Here is a 17,351-nt window from a genome sequence, read left to right as displayed (position 1 = left end):
TCATGAATGGTGTGGAGAAAGTGAATATAGAAAAATTATTTACCTTTTCCCTTAATACAAGAACTAGGGGACACCAAATGAAATTGATGGGTAGTAGGTTCAAAACTAATAAAAGGAAATTTTTCTTCACACAGCACACAGTCAACCTGTGGAACTCCTTGCCCGAGGAGGCTGTGAAGGCCAGGACTCTATTAGGGTTTAAAAAAGAGCTTGATAAATTTTTGCAGGTTAGGTCCATAAATGGCTATTAGCCAGGGATAAAGTATGGTGCCCTAGCCTTCAGAACAAGGGCAGGAGATGGATGGCAGGAGATAAATCACTTGATCATTGTCTTCTGTTCCCCTTCTCTGGGGCACCTGGCATTGGCCACCGTCGGCAGATGGGATGCTGGGCTGGATGGACCTTTGGTCTGACCCAGTATGGCCATTCTTATGTTCTTATGATTGAAAGACACAACGCTTCCTCACTACCCTTCATTCGGAATTTTAAATTCGAACTGAACGCTGCACCGGTTGGGTTACAATGATGATATGATATTGATATTAGGTTGATTTTAGTGCACCATACATTGAGCTAATGGAATTTACAGTGAAGACAGACACTTGCTAAAATCGGGCTAAATGACTTAAAATCGATATCTCGTAGTGTAGGCATAGCCTCTGCTTTTCTTGCGGGTTCCATATGAGAGCTTGACAGACTGAGCTGGATGATGGTTTTCTGAGAGCATGGCCTAGCCATCCCCACTTTCTTCTCATGATTTGAATGGCAAGTGGTTCTTGTCCTGCTCTGTTCCAAAGCCCCTCATTTGTGACCAGATTAGTAACAACAGTAACCCTAAATATTTTTACCTCTGCTAAACTGTCCTTTCTGTTTTGTAGAACGAAATGCGTCTAGCCACTCAACAGCTCTCCAAGCAGCTGCTTGCATATGAAAAGCAGGTACGTCTAATGTCTGCAAGGGTAACCATCACAACATTCAGCCAATTAGATGGTATATGTAAAAAATCTACTGTAAGGGTAGGATTAAAACAGCTCATTATTGGCTTATATTCGTTCCCAATAAACCCAATAGAAAACATTGTCTGTTGACTTCAGTGGGAGCAGCACTGAGCATTTTTGAAAAGTCGGTCCAAAATGTTTGTGTTAGTAAATTAATGAAGATGCAGAGCAGCCTGTTCTTGGCATGACCGTTCTTTTTAAATGCAGCTGAGAAGCTATTTCTTTAGGCAAGGAAATTAAAATATAAAGGCATATATGAAAAATTATTTGTACATCTATCTGATAGGATACACAATATCTGCATAATGATCTTGTTGCCTCACAGTATGTGTGTATATATGTTTTTATTATTTTCAGAATTTTGCCTTGGGTAAAGGAGATGAAGAAGTGATATCCACCCTTCAGTACTTTTCAAAAGTAGTGGATGAGGTAATTTAAATGGCCTACAGCAATTTCGTCATGCTCTCTGTCTCTTTTTCCTTTTGCCTCCGGCCACTACTAAAGGCTAGGTTCTGCCAGGCCTTGGTGCAGCCATGTAGCTGAGAGAAAGGAATAATCATCCCACTTCCTTTATGTAGCACTTGTGTTGGAATTATTAATAATATTTGAAAATCTTCATAAGGGACACCAATAAACACTAATTTAACTGTAAATTCCTTTATTAAATCTAAAAGCTAAATGGTACTCATGTAATTGCTCTAAAAAGCCTAAATAATAAGCAATTTACTACATTTAAACAGTAACAAAACATTTGTAAGTGTGTGATCAAGACCCTGATAATAGTGCTCAACCTGTATTGGTGGCTCTAGTGTTGTTAAGCAGGTATTAGTAATGAGCCCTTTAAGAGTTTACTTTGTATACCAGTGCCAATTACTGACTTCAGCTAAAATTGGCACATTTCACCCCTATTTCCAGTCTTTTAACACCACCTATGCATTTCCGTAACCAGTAAACTTGCTTTCATTCTTCAGTTTGATGCATATCCTACACCAGTTAAGGGCTGGGCAGAGCTGTGGTCCCACTGCCCGGGGCGGGTAAGGCAGCTCCTGGGATGTTCCCACACAGGAGCATAGCTCCCCAGCTCTACACCCCACTCCCTTCTGTGTGAGGAGAACTTGCCTGTATCCTTCAAAAATGGTGCCAATTTGCGTGACTCGGGCAGTGCTGGGAATAATGAACCAAATGTGCCAAAGTATTTAGGTTTGTAACATCCACCGAAAGCTTAGTTTTTGTGAATCTCGGCCATTCTACTTCACCCCTTAGGGCTGATTCTGAAATGGGTCACGTATCAACCAGATTGGGCTAGTTTATGATCTCCTTCTTCTGATACAAAAGGCTGTTACGCTACTGAGCATTAAACGCTGAAATCCATGCCCAGATTTTTCCAGACAAAGAGGTAGCACAAGCAACAGTTAATGAAGTTTCAGATAGTTGTTACAAGAGGATATAGAGTTTTGTGCTGTAGGATTCAGCAGGAGTTTCATGTCAAGAGGGTTGGTTTGAAATCAGGTTACAGAAAATACTTTTCTCACCAGGCATCACGTGTCATTGCTAAGGGATTGGGAGTCTCTCTAAATACGGCTTCACTAGCCATAAAATTGTATTTCCCAGATGGTCCGTGTCGCTAAGTATTTATATAGCCCCCACTGCCTTACTTTTGAGGCACCTTTTTTGATTGTACCTCATCCCTTCTACATTCCACAGGGTGTTTGCTCATCTAACCAGCCATCCATACACTGCTGCCTATTTCTTTACTTTTAACTTCTGATCATCATTAAACTAAAAAAAGCAAAAGGTTGTATTAGGGCCTAATTGAGACAAAATAACAAAACTTGCTTCAATATTAGCTCCATTGACTTACAAATACCCCAAAGATTAATTTAGCCCTTACTCGCTTCCTGCCATGCCATTTATCTGGTGATCCTTTGAAGAACTGATAGTTGGTGTCACAAAACAGGCTATCTTGAACACAAACACAGCATTACCCCTCTTTCACTGAAGCATAAAGAGATTAAAAATCAGTGTCGTTTTTCTTTCTGAGGTACAAACAAAGCCCCCCCCTCTTTGTTGGCTGGGAGCACAGAATCCATTTTGTTGAATCTAGACTTTTACTAGGGTCCAAGGGTCCACACTAGCAATGTCCTGCATCTCAGTGCTCCTCAACAGTACAGAGAACATCACATCTTTGGTCTGATCTGTGCAACTTTTTGTTAAGCTTCAGCATGGTCCTGTTCGTCCTAGCTGAGCATGATCTGATGCTCTCTACCTGCAGCTGTTGAAGTGGAAGGGGGGCACCGCACTATCCAAGGGTGCTTGTATCACAATAGGGGTTTTCAAACATTAGGTAGCAGCTAATCCAGGTAAGATGCCAGCAGGCCATGAGATGCTTTATTTGCCTGACGAGACACAACCCAAAGCTTGAAAACCCCGTATTACACCATCTGCCCAACCGCTGTTGAGTTTCATTAGGAGTCAGCTTCCTGCCTCCATTTCACTCTAAAAAACTGCGTACCTGGGAGGAAAGAGTACGGAATCAGTGTTCATTAGTGATTAAACCCTCCTCTGCCTCATCTTGCAATCTGTCCTCAGACAAAACTCCCATTGCCTTCAATAGAAGCAGTTGCATGAATCAAGTATAGGATCCATTGACTGCAATAGGAGCTCAGCAGTTACAAAAATCAGTTGGTGCCTGAATGTGGCTTTTGGGAGTCCATCTTGGTGTTCCTTTTTTAAACTATTGGACATACTCCATCTCACTCCTTTCCACCCCACGAAAAATAAATGAATAAATTAAAAAAAAAAAAAAAAAAAAAGGAAAAAGAACCAACCCAAATAAATAAGAAAATACTGCTAAAACTTGAAGTACTTTAAACATTGAAAAATTAAATATATAAAGAACAACATTTGTTTATAATTTAGTTGGAAGACAGAATAAGTGAATGGAGTTAATGTTCAAGGAAGCTGTTCTTTGTGTTTGGATAAGATGGGTGTCCTGTGCTAGGTGCCATCCAACTGTGAAACCTGTATTTACACTGTAAATAGCATGGATGTAACTTTTTTGCTTCAAAGCCTCTCCCTGAGTAAGCTTAACTTACGGAGTTAAGGTACTGCTGAACTGTCGGACAATGACCACTGTAATTTTTGTTGAAGCTGTTAAAATTGTTGCTGAGTACAGATCTGAGGCAGTTCCTAATACAGTCAGTGACGAGCTTTCCACTGACTTCAGTGGCAACCAAGAAGTGGGTCTTACCCACGAAAGCTCATTATCTAATAAATAAATTTGTTAGTGTTTAAGGTGATACAGGATGGCTTGGTTTTTTTTGAAGCTGCAGACTGAAATGGCTACCACTCTGAAACTGTTAAGTAGTGTTGTGCATTCAGTTTTCAAAGAAAAATGCTTAAAACCAGGCAGTGTGCAAGGCCAAAACTACTACTACTACTACTACTACTGTTGACAATTATAATAATTAATAGTGGTATGCAGTATTTCAGAAGTGTTTCTGCCATTTGGAATCAAAAATGCCACATGACCAATAAACAGTTTCCTGAGATATTTGTAATCCCAGGAGAAATGAAAACACACATACTTGAAGTATACACAGAAAGGATAAGATGGGTGAGGTAATACCTAGAGTCCTGCAGATCTGCTGACATCCACTTTATATCTGTGGAAATCTGCATCCACAGATGTGGATGCAGTACTGTGGCTTGTTTTTGCAGATGCACATACGAATTTTGTATCTATACCCCTGCAAATTTGGAGATATTCACTTTATATCTGTTGGTATTCGTCAGTGGATGCAGATGCCCCCGGATCATTTTTACAGATGTGTATCAGAGAGGTAGCTGTGTTACTCTGTATCTTCGAGAACAACAAAAAGTCCTGTGGCACCTTATAGACTCAGAGATATTTATCTGTTAGTCTATAAGGTGCCACAGGACTTCTTGGTGTTTCACAGATGTGGATACAGATACAAATTTGGTATCCATGCAGGGCTCAATCATACCTTCTGTTGTGGGGACATGGTAACTGTGAGTGGTGTCACCATTCTGGTGGAAGTGTTCTTAGAGGTGGAGTTAGATGGAAGAATTCTTTATGATTTCCACATGTTAAGTGTTGTGTCAGGTTCTGTGGTGGGGTAGAAGTTCAGTCTCTTAAAGTACTATTCATGCAGCTCCAGTAAGGAGTAGTCTTGATAAGCTGATGGTGTTTGGGTGTTGAACAATGTAGACATTTGCACTATATTTCTTCCAGAAAGGGTGTTCTGTGGGTTGTGGAGTACGTGTAGTTGGGGCCACTTTTTGTTGTTAAGTAGAGTGGCTGTCAGGGTTTTTTGGTGGTTGTTTTGGATTTCTTGCATGATTTCTGGGTAACTTTCCTGTTGTGGGTTGTTTGTTTTTGTTTGTTTGTTTGTTTTGTAACTCCAGTATATGGCAAGGTGTTATGATTTCTCATTTGAGGTGATCCTTTCTGGGATATATAAGGTGCAGTAAATGGTTCCCCTGTTTCCCCGAAGTCCATCTGCAAAGCTGTTCAGTGTATTTTGTAGTTGTATATAATGGTCAGAGGGAGATAGAAGGTGAGACCCTGGGGATGTTGTTTTGTTTTTTTGTGTTGCTGAGGAAATAGATGTCGCTGTTAAGTTTTTGCTTCCTTTATCTTCATACTGTGGAGTTTCCATGTCAGGTGGCTGAATTTGATAGCTTCCATTGTTGTATGTACTTGTAGTAGTAGTAGTAATAAATAATAATAATAATAATAATTAGTAAATATTTATTGACCTCCCCTAACTTGCCTTCGTCCATCCCAGGACTGACATAGCTACAACTCCACTACAGACAGAGACATGTATTGCTCACAGTGTGTCTCCAGTGCTCTGTGCACAAGGCATTGTTTTAGATAATTTCTCTCCCTTTCAGCTTAACGTTCTCCATTCTGAGCTGGCAAAACAGCTTGCGGACACGATGGTTCTCCCTATCATACAATTTCGAGAAAAAGATCTTACAGGTAAGACTTGGTTAGATTCCAAATGGCCACCAGCTGATAGATTTGATGTGTGAATTATTTTGTAGTAAGCTGTTAACTATTTATCAATTTGTCATGAAGAAACTTGTTTTTTGTATTTAAGTGTGAGAAAAATCTTCTGTATTTTCTTCCTTGCTACTAGAACAAGCATTTTGATCAAACAGATTTTTAGAAGTCCAACACACGTGGTACCTGTTTTAACATACAAGTCTCATTCTGCACTGTATGATCTATTTTTATACCAATGTAACTTCATTAAATTCAGTGGTATTATCAAGTTGGAGAAGTGCAGTGGTGCACCTGGCTTGTGAACATCTGAAAGGAGAAGTAGCATTAATCTTACTGTAAGAAAACTGAGTTTCTTTTCTTTCCTGTTAAGGCAACTCAACCCTTTTAACTCTGAGCCACCCAGGGAAAGAACCAGATGGCAGGTTGGCATAAAATTGGAAGTTCCTTGCTCACAAAGCAAAAATACCAGTGCAAACATTAGGATAATTTTGGAAGCAGGATACTGTGAAAGCCCAGGGAGACTTTAACCATCATGTGCAAGAGAAGCATAATATTAAGTAATAATAAATAATTCCTATGTTTAGCTCACCTCAGAAGGCATTTAGGCGCCTGTATTTGTTTAAATTGGTTTTACTGAAAGAGAAAAGAACTGCAGTATAATTGAAAGAAAACATGCGTTGGAGAAATGTTCATTTTCAGTTTTTCATTTCCAGACATCACTAGAGAGCAGTTCAAGCTATGATGATGTCAAGGGGCACATCACAAGTACATGTTGTTTATTATAGTTCTTTGGTAGGTGGCAAGGCAAGAGGCTTGTAATATCCATATATTAAGATCTTTGTCCTGCAAATGCTTTCTCATCTGCCCAACATGGCTTATGTGATTTCAGCAAGGCCACTCACATGTTTACAGTTAAACATGGATGTGTTTGCAGAGCTGGAGCATAACGCGTGATATTTTTCTGTTCTTTTCTTATACTATGTTCATCATCATAGTAACTACATGCCTTTGAATAGTGCATTAAGCCACCCAATTAATACCTGTCGCATTTGTTCTCATTCTCTTCCTTGGTGGAAAAGTGTGTGTGTGTGTGTGTGTGTGCATCAGGAGGGTCATGTTTTAATTAACACACACACTCTCACATGTAATGCTGTATGTTTGTGTCAGAGAAGGCATGGTAACAGAAAGGCACCTTGCATTTGGAGCAGAAGATGGCAAGGTTTGCAATGATCTTTAGTTACTGGAGGAGTACCTTCCATAGTCTTGGGCCAGCCCCTCAGAAAGGCCTGTGTCTTTTCACACTAGTGGCCTTCCTTTTGTATAAATTTCACTTGTATACATTTCTGCGTCTGGGACTCACAAACCAACTTTCAGAAAGCAGTTTGGCATGCAAATTACCAGACTGGGGGTGCAAGGCCCTGGCTCCAGGGACCCCCCTCTCCCCAACATGGATTGGACTGGCTGTCTCTGATTGCTGCACTGAATCTTCTGTAAGACGCTGTGACCTGTTGGCTAATAAACCTACTGTTCTCCTGCTGAGTGAGAGTCACTCCTGCCTGCGGACAGGGTGCAGAGCTGGGGGACCCCAAACCCCCTCACACTGGTGTCAGGAGTGGGATGTACTGCACCCCGAGGATGGAGCATCCAGCAGTAAGTGCCTGGGATGCAGGAGGAGGAAGGGGTGCCACTGAGACCCAGGTGTGCTGACGGGCAGTGACATGCAGTTCCCCGAGGCTGAGGGGCCTGCGGCCGAACCCAAGCAACTGCAGTCGTGGGCCTCAAGAGGGGGTGTCACACCCGAGGAGGGGTTACTCCTGGGAGTCCGTTGGAATCAGTCCGAGAAGGCAGAGGGGCTGAAGGCCCAACCCCCATGAACAAGTGGCCTGCAAGGAGACTGACATGCTGAATGAGCTCTTCCCAAGAGAGTGTGCTCATGGCCCTTGAGAGTGGGTGTCACAGCAGAGAAGAGGTTCTTCTGGGAGTCTGTTGGAGTCGGTCCTGAAGGGCGGAGGGGCCTACGGCCTAACCCTGGGAAGCTTGTGAACCGCAAGGAGTCTGGCACACTGAAGGGATTCTTCCAGGAATCGTGGGGTGCAGAGGGCATCAGCCTAAGAGCCTGCAGCCACGCTCAGCAACTCCACTGTGAAGTGGCAGCACCTGGAAACTGAATCGAGATTAAAGGAGCTGGACAAGGCAACATGGATGTACAATGGAAGATCTGAGGATTAAGGAAACTCCTGCAGGGGTGAGCCTAGATCAGGGCAGGGAACCCTGGACTGCATGGAGCTCTGAACTGAGTGGCTTGCCACAGCTCAAGGAGGGAAGGAGTGATTCCAACACATCGTCTACGAGTGGCCAAGACAGGCCTGCAAAGAGTGTTCCAGGCCTGGGCGGAGGAAGGATGCCTGCGTGTCTGTGCAGGAAAGCAGCTTGTCCACTGGGAATGGCAAGTTGTCTGTGAGAGAAGCTGCCTCGCCTTCTGGGTGTGTGTCTGAGACCAGCCAGGGGGGCTGGGACAAAGGAGAGAGTGTCTCCCATTGTCTGTCTGTGTTGAACAGCAGCAGCAGCCTGGGGAGAGAGCAGAGCCTGCATTTGGAAAAGGTGCCAACAAGGAAACTAGTCCATTGTCTGCAGAACGTGCCCCAGCCTGGGGTGGCTGGAGAGGGAACACCAGGAAAGAGCATTCCAGGTGTGACTCTGAATCCAGCCATGGGGGCTGGAACAGAGGGAATGTCTCTGCGATGGGCAGTGGCATCCCTGATAAGGACGCTGGTCCTTGGTGCAAGAAAGGGGCTTCTGCTTCTAGGGAAGTGAATCCTATGTCTGAGCCTGTGGGGGCTCGAGATCGTGCCAAGATCCCAGAGTTGGATCTGAGTGCAGCTGAAGCCCAGAGGGGAAGTGGGCCTACCTCTGTCTCTCTCAGGGAGGATGATGCTTTAACTTGGTCTGATCCAGTTAGTATCATCAGGGAATCCCAGAGACCAAACGATTCTGGTACTTGTTCTTTGCCTGATGCTGAGGTGTTACTGGGAGGGGTGAGAGGACTCTGTCCGACCAGAGTCATCCTCTAGCTAGGACACAGGGGCCTTATTCTATGGGAATAAGGGGACTTCGAGGTAGGCTGGGTCCTTTCGAAAAGGAGCCCCATCTGGACGAGACGCGCGGCGGCGAGGCACGTCAATTTTGAAGCGCGGCTGCTGCCCGCATGCTAATGAAGCGCTGAATATGCATTTCAGCGCTTCATTAGTAAACTTCGAAATGGCCATTTGCGTGGCCATTTTGAAGTTTGGGGCTAGTGTAGACGTAGCCAGGAAGAGCAGACTGGCAATGGAGTTATGCTGCCTGATGAAGATAAAGAAGCTGGTAGCAGAAGGGAGGAAGGTAATCCTAACCTTTTGGCTAGTAGTGCTAGCTGTCTACCTGGAAGGGGATTATGTGGGAATCTGCCTGGTGGGTGAGTAAGGGATAAACAGGGATTCCTCCATGTGGATTCTGAGTCTGGGCTGGGAGAGAGACAGGCTCCGGGGGCCCCCTGGGGCCTCCTCTCCCCAACATGGATTGAACTGGCTGTCTCTGATTGCTGCACTGACTCTTCTGTACAATGCTGTGCCCTGTTGGCTAGTAAACCCGCTGTTCTCCTGCTGAGGAGAGTCACTGCTGCCTGCGGACGGGGTGCAGAGCTGCGGGACCCTGAACCCCATCACACAGAATCTTCTTCTATGCTTGTAGCTTGTACCGCACAGCAAATTTTAGGTCAGTCTTACTTGCCTGCTTGCGCAGGTACTTCCTTCTACATTTCCTTTGACGAGGTCCTAGCAGAGGGCTGGTAGTGGAGCATCATTTGACCATACGAAAAATGGGAGGAAGAGAAGTGTTTCTCCCAGTAATGGGAAGGGAAGGGGGCTTAGTGAAAGGAATAATAATGTAAAGCACAGCAGAGCATGAAGGAGGGAATTGTTTGTATAGAAGCTGACACCCCTGCTCTCCCCCTCTCCCCTCGAGGCCCAGTTAGGATTGGGAACTCATTTGTGCTAGCACTATGCAATCATAAACAATAAGAGTCCTTGCCTTGAGGTGTTCATCATGTAATTTGAGACAAGCCCCCATAAATGGATGAAACAAATGGGGCATAGGAGATGTCAGCAGCTCTTTGCAAATATTTTGTAAGCGTAGTGCTTTGTTTATTATTTTGAAGACATGAACACAAACCACACCTTTCCATTTGTAGGAATAAAATTACTTGCACAACTGTTCTTCAAGTACCTGTAAAGGGAGTTAAGCCTGGTCTACACTAAGGATCAAAGCTGATCACAGATACGCAATTCTAGCCACGCCATTAGCATAGCTAGGATTGACTTTGTAACCTGGTGTAGATCAGGGCTCTTTGGGCTCATGCTGACATCCCTTACTCCAGGTGGCAGCTTGGAGTACCAGGGTCAACGGCCAAGCCCAAAGAGATCAATTTTGCTCCGTCTTCATTGACGTGGCAAAATCGAACTCCGGTGAATCGATCGCAGCTCATCAAACCTGGAGTAAGTATAGATGTACCCTTAGAGTTTTTTGTGATTCTACTTGAATAATCAATGTATACAGCTCTCTCCTCATTCTGAAGAGTTCAATTTTTTTTTTTTATTTCAGAAGTAAGCACTTTAAAGGATCTTTTTGGCCTTGCTAGCAATGGTATGTTTCATATTTTGTTTGTTTCTAATGGCATGCACTAATTGTTTCACAGGAGATGTATTGTTTGTATGCCCACATCAATGCTCAGAACATCTTTTTTTTCCAGAACATGATCTCTCCATGGCAAAATATAGCCGATTACCCAAAAAAAGGGAAAATGAAAAGGTAAAAAAGGCTTATAATGTAGATTTATTCTTAATGTAAGGAAAATTTTTAATCAGCAGCTATGCTTATACATATTCATTTCTAACTACAACTTTGGAAAATTTACCAACTTCTAGGTTTTGTCAATTGAATCTACAGCAACTCAAGACTCTCCGTGATTGACTTCTTGGTCAGCAACAAAGCTTTTAGGCCTGAGTTCAGAAGGCCAACTGAAGCATGTGCTTAACTTGAAGGAACTATTTACATGCTTTGAGAAAGTTGTGCCTGGGGTTCCCAAGGCTCTGGGTCAGCCTCTGTGTCACACACACGACACAGAGGAAATCCAAAAAGACCACAAAGCCTGAATAGGCCTCCTGCTGTAAAACCTATTTGCCTGCCAGTCTCTAAAGGGAGGATGCTGCATTAGAGGGTTATTGTTGCAGTATGTTTGTATCTGAGGTGATGTAATAACCCATATATCTGCTGTTCTTAAAGGACTATATTCTCGTCTTCAGTGTACCTGGCAAGTCTTTGGATATTCATTCTTATTCCATGGGCAGCACCTGGAATTGATGTCAGTGGGACAGGTGGATGCTTGGGTGTACAAAGAATAAGATTGGTCCAATGAGGGCTTTGCACTCTTAGAGAGATGAGAAAATCCTGTAAGGGATTTGCATTGCAGATGAAAATGCAGTGTTCAGTGCCTGTATCAGACATACATGCCCGGAGATACATCCAATTGTGACTTGTGCCCTGAATTATTATTTCTACGTATTATGCACATATAGAACCAGGTTCTGGTCTCAGCTACAATCAGATTAATCCAGACTTATGCTGAGGTCATAACCTGATGCATACAATTTGATAGCTAGTACTTGTGCTATTTATACCCCAGGGAGCAGCTCTTACTCCTGAAGAGAGACAAGATGAGTGAAGTGACATCTTTTATTGGATCAGCTTCTGTTGGTGAGAGAGACAAGCTTCCAAACCACACAGCGCACTTCTTCAGATCTCCAAAAGTTTTCTGTTTCTTGTCAACAGAAGTTGGTCCAATAAAAGCTATTACCTCATCCACCTTATCTTTGTAATACTCTGGGACTGACACAGCTATAACTATACTGCATTAGGTCAATTAAAGTTAAAGAGGCAATTAGGTGTGTTGCTGGGTAGGGCCCATATGAATTGATTTAATTAATGTTTTTAGTTCTAATGCTTATTTTTATCTTGTCATAGGGATATTGTTTCTCATAATGAAAAATAAACATTTAATGATGACAACAAAATAATCAGTAAATGACCAGAGTGTACCATAACGTGCTTCAGATTTAAAGCTTTGCATACATTTTTATTCAGCTGAAGACCGAAGTAGTAAAGGAGGTGGCAAATGCACGGAGGAAGCAGCATCTTTCATCATTACAGTATTACTGTGCCCTGAATGCTCTGCAGTACAGGAAGAGAATTGCAATGATGGAGCCTATGTTAGGATACACACAAGGACAGGTATGTACAGCAAAGCCAGGATAGTGGAAGCATCATTTAAAGGAACATGTCCGTGGGCTAGTCAAGGTATTTTGGCATAGAAGGAGTTCTGGTAGCTAGCACAGGAAAATATGGAAAACCTTATTCATCACGTCTCCTGTTAAAATGTTTTGCTGCCATTTTTGTTCTTTCCGTGTAAACCTGTCCTGCTTCCACTGTATCCAAACAACATGCATATTGAGTCAAATTTTGAAAGGCCTTGCTCAAGTTGTTCTTTAGTAAATAGTTGGTCCTTCAGCTATTCATAAAGACACTAAATTAAAACACACACCCATAAATGCAGAATCAGCGCATTCTAGGCTGAATGGCGTGGATGCTAAACTGTGATCAACAAAATTACTAGCATGTCATTCTTCCTTCTATGCTTGAATAAGCTCACCTCCCTGACTGTTTACTTCCTAGCATGAGATATTGAGCAGGCTGATGAGGAGTCTACTTTGAATGGGAACTGGAGCATGTGTTAGAGAGCGAGAGAGAGGGAGTGTGATCAAGTGGGTTGAGCACAAAGCTAGGAGATCCTATATACTAATCTTTGCTCAGGCAGAGATTTGCTGTGTGGATTTGGCCAAATCTTTGTCTTCATTTCCAAGTTCATAAAATGTGGCTGTGATACTAAATCCTGCTGCCCAGGAATGTTGGGAGGATTAATTGATTAATATTTGTGTGGCACTCTGAAGGCTGTATTTTAAGGTCTGGTAGAATGGTTTAAAGGGTTTTTGATGTAAATGTGAACCAGACCCTGAACTTGAGTGTAAATAATAAATCTATGTCGGGGTAAGCAAATGGTGGGAAATTACCTTTGAGAAAGTCAGGGAGGAAAATTCAGAGCAGCCACGTCTGGAACCTGAACCAGCTGCCACTGGCAGTGGGAAAGGAGCGCCACCCAACTCCGCCCCTGGCCCTGGCCGTATCAGTGTAAGCACAGTTTTGCTTGGGTTACTCAGCCTGTGGCCTCAGCTTTGACCCTGGCCCTGCACTTGCCCCCACCCTCAACTACGGCCCCAGCCTTGGCCCTCTTACCCTACAACTTCCCTCCCTTCCCAGAGCAACAGCCCTGCTCCCAGCTCCGGGAGGAGGTTGGGGTACAGACAGGAGTAACAGGGTGCAAAGTAAAAAGTTTGGGGACCACTGGCCCATGCTTCATTATGTAGAGGGGGCGAACCACCGAAAGGTGTTACCCATATTGAACTCAGATACAAGTCAAGTAGTTCAGAGCCTTCTCTGCAAATTATCCACATTGCTTTAGTCCGCAAAACCATACTGGGAATCTTACCAGAACGAGCCTCTGCAGGAGATTTTTGATACTTCCTCTCAGGACAAAGACAGAATGAGTCCATTTCGTCACACCCCTGTACTTTGTGTAATCACCTCTGCCTATGCTAGGGTGGGTGTAACGCAAGAGTTCTCCACTCGCTTGCACCAGTAGGGGGTGTTTACTCCCTCTTTGCCTGGGGTCAATCACAGCAGGGGATTTTCCCCCAGCTGAAAGCAAATGGAGCTCCTTCTTCTTGTCTAGATTGAGTAGCGTTTTCTCACAGTTCTCCTTCCCAGGCTGGTGCAGCAAATACTTCTCCTCCTGTTTCAATCTACTTTAACCACTGCAGCATCTGCGTAGAGTAACCCAAGTCATCCTTCTTCATCTGTTTGTATGAAGACAAAGGGCCAAGCTGAACTGTGGATTTTGGGTGTCTACATGGTAATGTCTTGTTACTATATCAGTGCAATGTGCCAGCCCATCCCAAAGCCAACTCATGGAGATACATAAGAAGCTGAAAAGAGTGATTAAAGTGGACAAGTTATGGTAGACACAGTCAGCTCATATATGTGCAGTGTGTTTCATGTTTCCAGTGAGAGTGTGAGGATAGGGCTTAGCATATTGGAAATAATTTGGTGGGAGAAGCAACTGTTAGTGTCTATATGCTATAACTTCTTCATGTGCATGGAGGTGAGAGTAAGATAAGATATGGGATATAGTATGAACCAACAATTAATTCCAAATGGTGTTGGTTTAGTACAGATTGAACCTCTCTAGTTCAGCACTTCCTGGTTCAGCAACATCTATGGTCTGGCAGGATTTTCAATTAGCTGGTTGTCCACTTATCATGGTTGTGGCCAAGTTTCCCATGGTCCCATAAAGTTTGTTTCTAGCCACCAGTCCTGGGTCTCAGTGCTCTGTGCTGTAATTTATCTGTAAATTACCCCAGATGTCTTCTAAGAGCCCAATGAGCAGTGACGGTGTTGGTAATGTGCTAGATAATATGGACTTCCCATGGTGTGGCAAATACTCTGATTTGGCACTGGTCAGGTCTGGAGAGTGCTAGACATGAGAGGTTCAACCTGTAATAAATTAACAATGGGTTTTATATGTTTCCATCTAACTCAAGAGCCATGAACTGAAATAGCCTCACTAAACTCTTTGTGGGAGGGCTAGTCAGCCAGAATGGGTAGGATTTATTTTCCTCACTGCCTGTCCATGTCTCCTATAGCACTCATCTGATTACATTGATTTAAGAACAGAGATGCAGGGGAGAGTCATCTCAGGCTAGGTCAACGTTGGGAGTACTTTGATGGTATGACTATATGGGTATACTGTACTACAGCAAAGCACTACTAGCATGGACACCGCTTATACCAGCAAAACTGTGCTTATACCGATACAGCTTGTATCAGTGCCCTACCCCAGTGAAACAAGCTATACCAGTAAAAACACAGGGATTTTTGGTGTAGCTATGTCTGCAGTTCTGCTGCTGCCTCAGCTTACACCCCTGACTAATGCAGCTCTAATGTAAACCTGGCCTAATAGACATAAGTAAGGGTAAAATCCTGGCCCCTGCTTACGCAGCAGTATTGAGGCACAGTCGTGCATACTGCCACATAATTGAGTTAGGACAATGGTGACCAATCTGTAGGATGGAAGAGGGTGACATGGTTTATAAATCCATTAACAGAGAGTTTATTAGTCATTTGACTGTTAGTGGCCATCCTACTTCTTTTTTGGGGGTGGAGGTAAAGAACTGGGAAAGGAGAGGTTGGTGTTTCAGTAACACCTTAGATTTGAGAGTCTGTGATATCAGTCACAAAAGGATCGTGTTCAGCATCTGCCCAGGAATCTATTATTTGATTGCCAAACCTTTCTTCGATAACTTCCAGAATGCCCTGATTATATTTTTCAGATTAACTTTTTTAAGAAGGGAGCAGAGATGTTTTCCAAAAGAATGGACAGCTTTTTATCTTCCGTTTCAAACATGGTTCAAAGGTAACGCAACGCTGAGGTCTCACTTTGGTTTTCTGTGTTTATTTGTGTTAAATTCAAACAGGATTACCAATGTCCTTCAGTGCCTGTTCGGAGGCTTGCACTGCACAGCGCTCAGTCCTGCAGGCCTTACTTGGGAGAGGAGATCTGCTGAAGGGCTGCAGGGGTGGGCTTGGACTCATAGAGTGGTTTGAATTTTTTCTTTGATTTGCACTTCACTGTATGAAAGAACAGTTGGGAAGGGAAGGGTGGGGGTATGTATAAAAGGAATCTACTACCTGTGCATTACAGAGAATATGTGCACAACAGAGCCAGAGATTTTTTTATGGCAATTGACGATCTCTGGAATAAGCCCAAATACTACACATAAAATAGGAATGAAAGCCCAATTTCAAAAATCTGGCTTTCTTTTAAAGAATATCCCAAACCCCACCTTTGGACACACAGGTCAACATATAGGTGTATAAAGAGGGTGTAACACCTACCTCCCTTCACAAGCACATACATTTGTGAGTGGAATGGCTCTGTTTGAAAAGGCTGTCCTTCATGTGATGTCACTGAAAAGCTTTTAAATGATGAAAAGCATATTCTACTCTAAGGCACGCCCCCAAGCCGTTTTAATAGCACAGTATTGCTTACCTTCTATTTTCTAATAGTTTAAGGTCTGATGTGAATCCTGTTGAGTATTAATAAGTATTAATATCATGGTAGCATCCAAACTTGGAATTGTGGCCCCACTATGCTAGATGCTGGACAGACACAGAATAAAGACCAGCCTTACCCTACTGAGCTTATGGTCAACATTGAAATTGGGGGTGTCTTTCTGTTGAGTTCAGCTTGCTTGGGATCAGGCCCTAACTGAAGAGTTTCCGAATTTTGTCCTTATGCATTTGGCAACTCACTTGCATTGCTCATGGAGGTGGAAATTGGGTTCCTTATAATTAATTATAATTACAAGTCCTTATAATTAACGTGCATTATACCAGAACTTGGCAATGAAATCCAAATAGATTGACAGTTCTGAAAACATTTTAAACCTTATGTTCTGGTGGGTAAACATTAGAGAAGGCACTAAACAGACTTTTTGAGTGGGACATTAGATTGTAAAAAGCAAATAAAATGGGAACCCTTTTTAACAAGAACATCCAGATCTGTGCCTCTTTTGGGCTCAGTGTTCTTCTAAATACTAATTCATGTGATAGCAAAGATGATAAATAACTGGAAATGTGAACTAGAAAGGAGTTACCCTACCAGAATCGACCACTGGTTCATATACTCTGGTATCGTGAACGTGAGTGTGACTAATGCTAACTGGTTCAAAGGGAGCGATCCAGTGAACATCCTTCTTTTTCCTTGGATTGCTGAAAAAGGCAGATAAAAATGTGTGATTGGCTTTTGCGTAACTGCTCCTTACTTTATATACCTTTTCCCTACTTTGGGGACCTTTTATCTTTCCCACACTGAACAGTCCTTACAAAGACCCTTCCCTGTGCTTCTCATCATTTGTATAGGCTGAAGTTAATTTTTTAAATTCCCCAGGGACAGTGTGTACCTTTTTGTTTATGAGATACCATAATGTCTTGTGTCTCTACAGCAGATTTGTTTATACAGGGCACTTTTCACACTCTACTTAAGACCATAAAAATATGTTAGACTAAGCTGGTGTTTCCCAAAGTGCAGTGGACACTCCTGTGAGGAGGCA

At 43.0% G+C, this 17,351-nt stretch overlaps 2 protein-coding genes across 3 annotated transcripts in view; one reads left to right on the top strand and one right to left on the bottom strand.

The window, feature by feature from the left end:
• WASHC4 (WASH complex subunit 4) overlaps window positions 1–17,351 on the bottom strand; it is a 141,127-nt gene that overhangs the window by 8,444 nt on the left and 115,332 nt on the right. Inside the window, exon 35 of one of the 2 annotated variants that reach the window (XR_012647298.1) lies at window positions 16,901–17,010. The exons of the other annotated variant lie outside the window; for it this stretch is intronic. The gene's annotated coding sequence lies outside the window, so the exon portion shown is untranslated. Of the gene's footprint in view, window positions 1–16,900; window positions 17,011–17,351 lie in introns of those variants that run through there. 2 annotated transcript variants of the gene reach the window in all.
• APPL2 (adaptor protein, phosphotyrosine interacting with PH domain and leucine zipper 2) overlaps window positions 1–17,351 on the top strand; it is a 57,834-nt gene that overhangs the window by 15,396 nt on the left and 25,087 nt on the right. The window contains exons 3-9 of the mRNA XM_075007902.1: window positions 879–938; window positions 1,356–1,427; window positions 5,919–6,006; window positions 10,672–10,713; window positions 10,820–10,878; window positions 12,211–12,357; window positions 15,570–15,652. Coding sequence (XP_074864003.1) covers window positions 879–938; window positions 1,356–1,427; window positions 5,919–6,006; window positions 10,672–10,713; window positions 10,820–10,878; window positions 12,211–12,357; window positions 15,570–15,652 — 551 coding nt within the window. The remainder of the gene's footprint in view (window positions 1–878; window positions 939–1,355; window positions 1,428–5,918; window positions 6,007–10,671; window positions 10,714–10,819; window positions 10,879–12,210; window positions 12,358–15,569; window positions 15,653–17,351) is intronic.

The sequence above is a fragment of the Carettochelys insculpta genome, chromosome 1 (genome assembly GCF_033958435.1).
Source record: "Carettochelys insculpta isolate YL-2023 chromosome 1, ASM3395843v1, whole genome shotgun sequence".
Taxonomy (NCBI): Eukaryota; Metazoa; Chordata; order Testudines; family Carettochelyidae; genus Carettochelys; species Carettochelys insculpta.
Note: the sequence above shows the minus strand (reverse complement) of the source record. Positions and strands in the feature narration are given on the sequence as shown.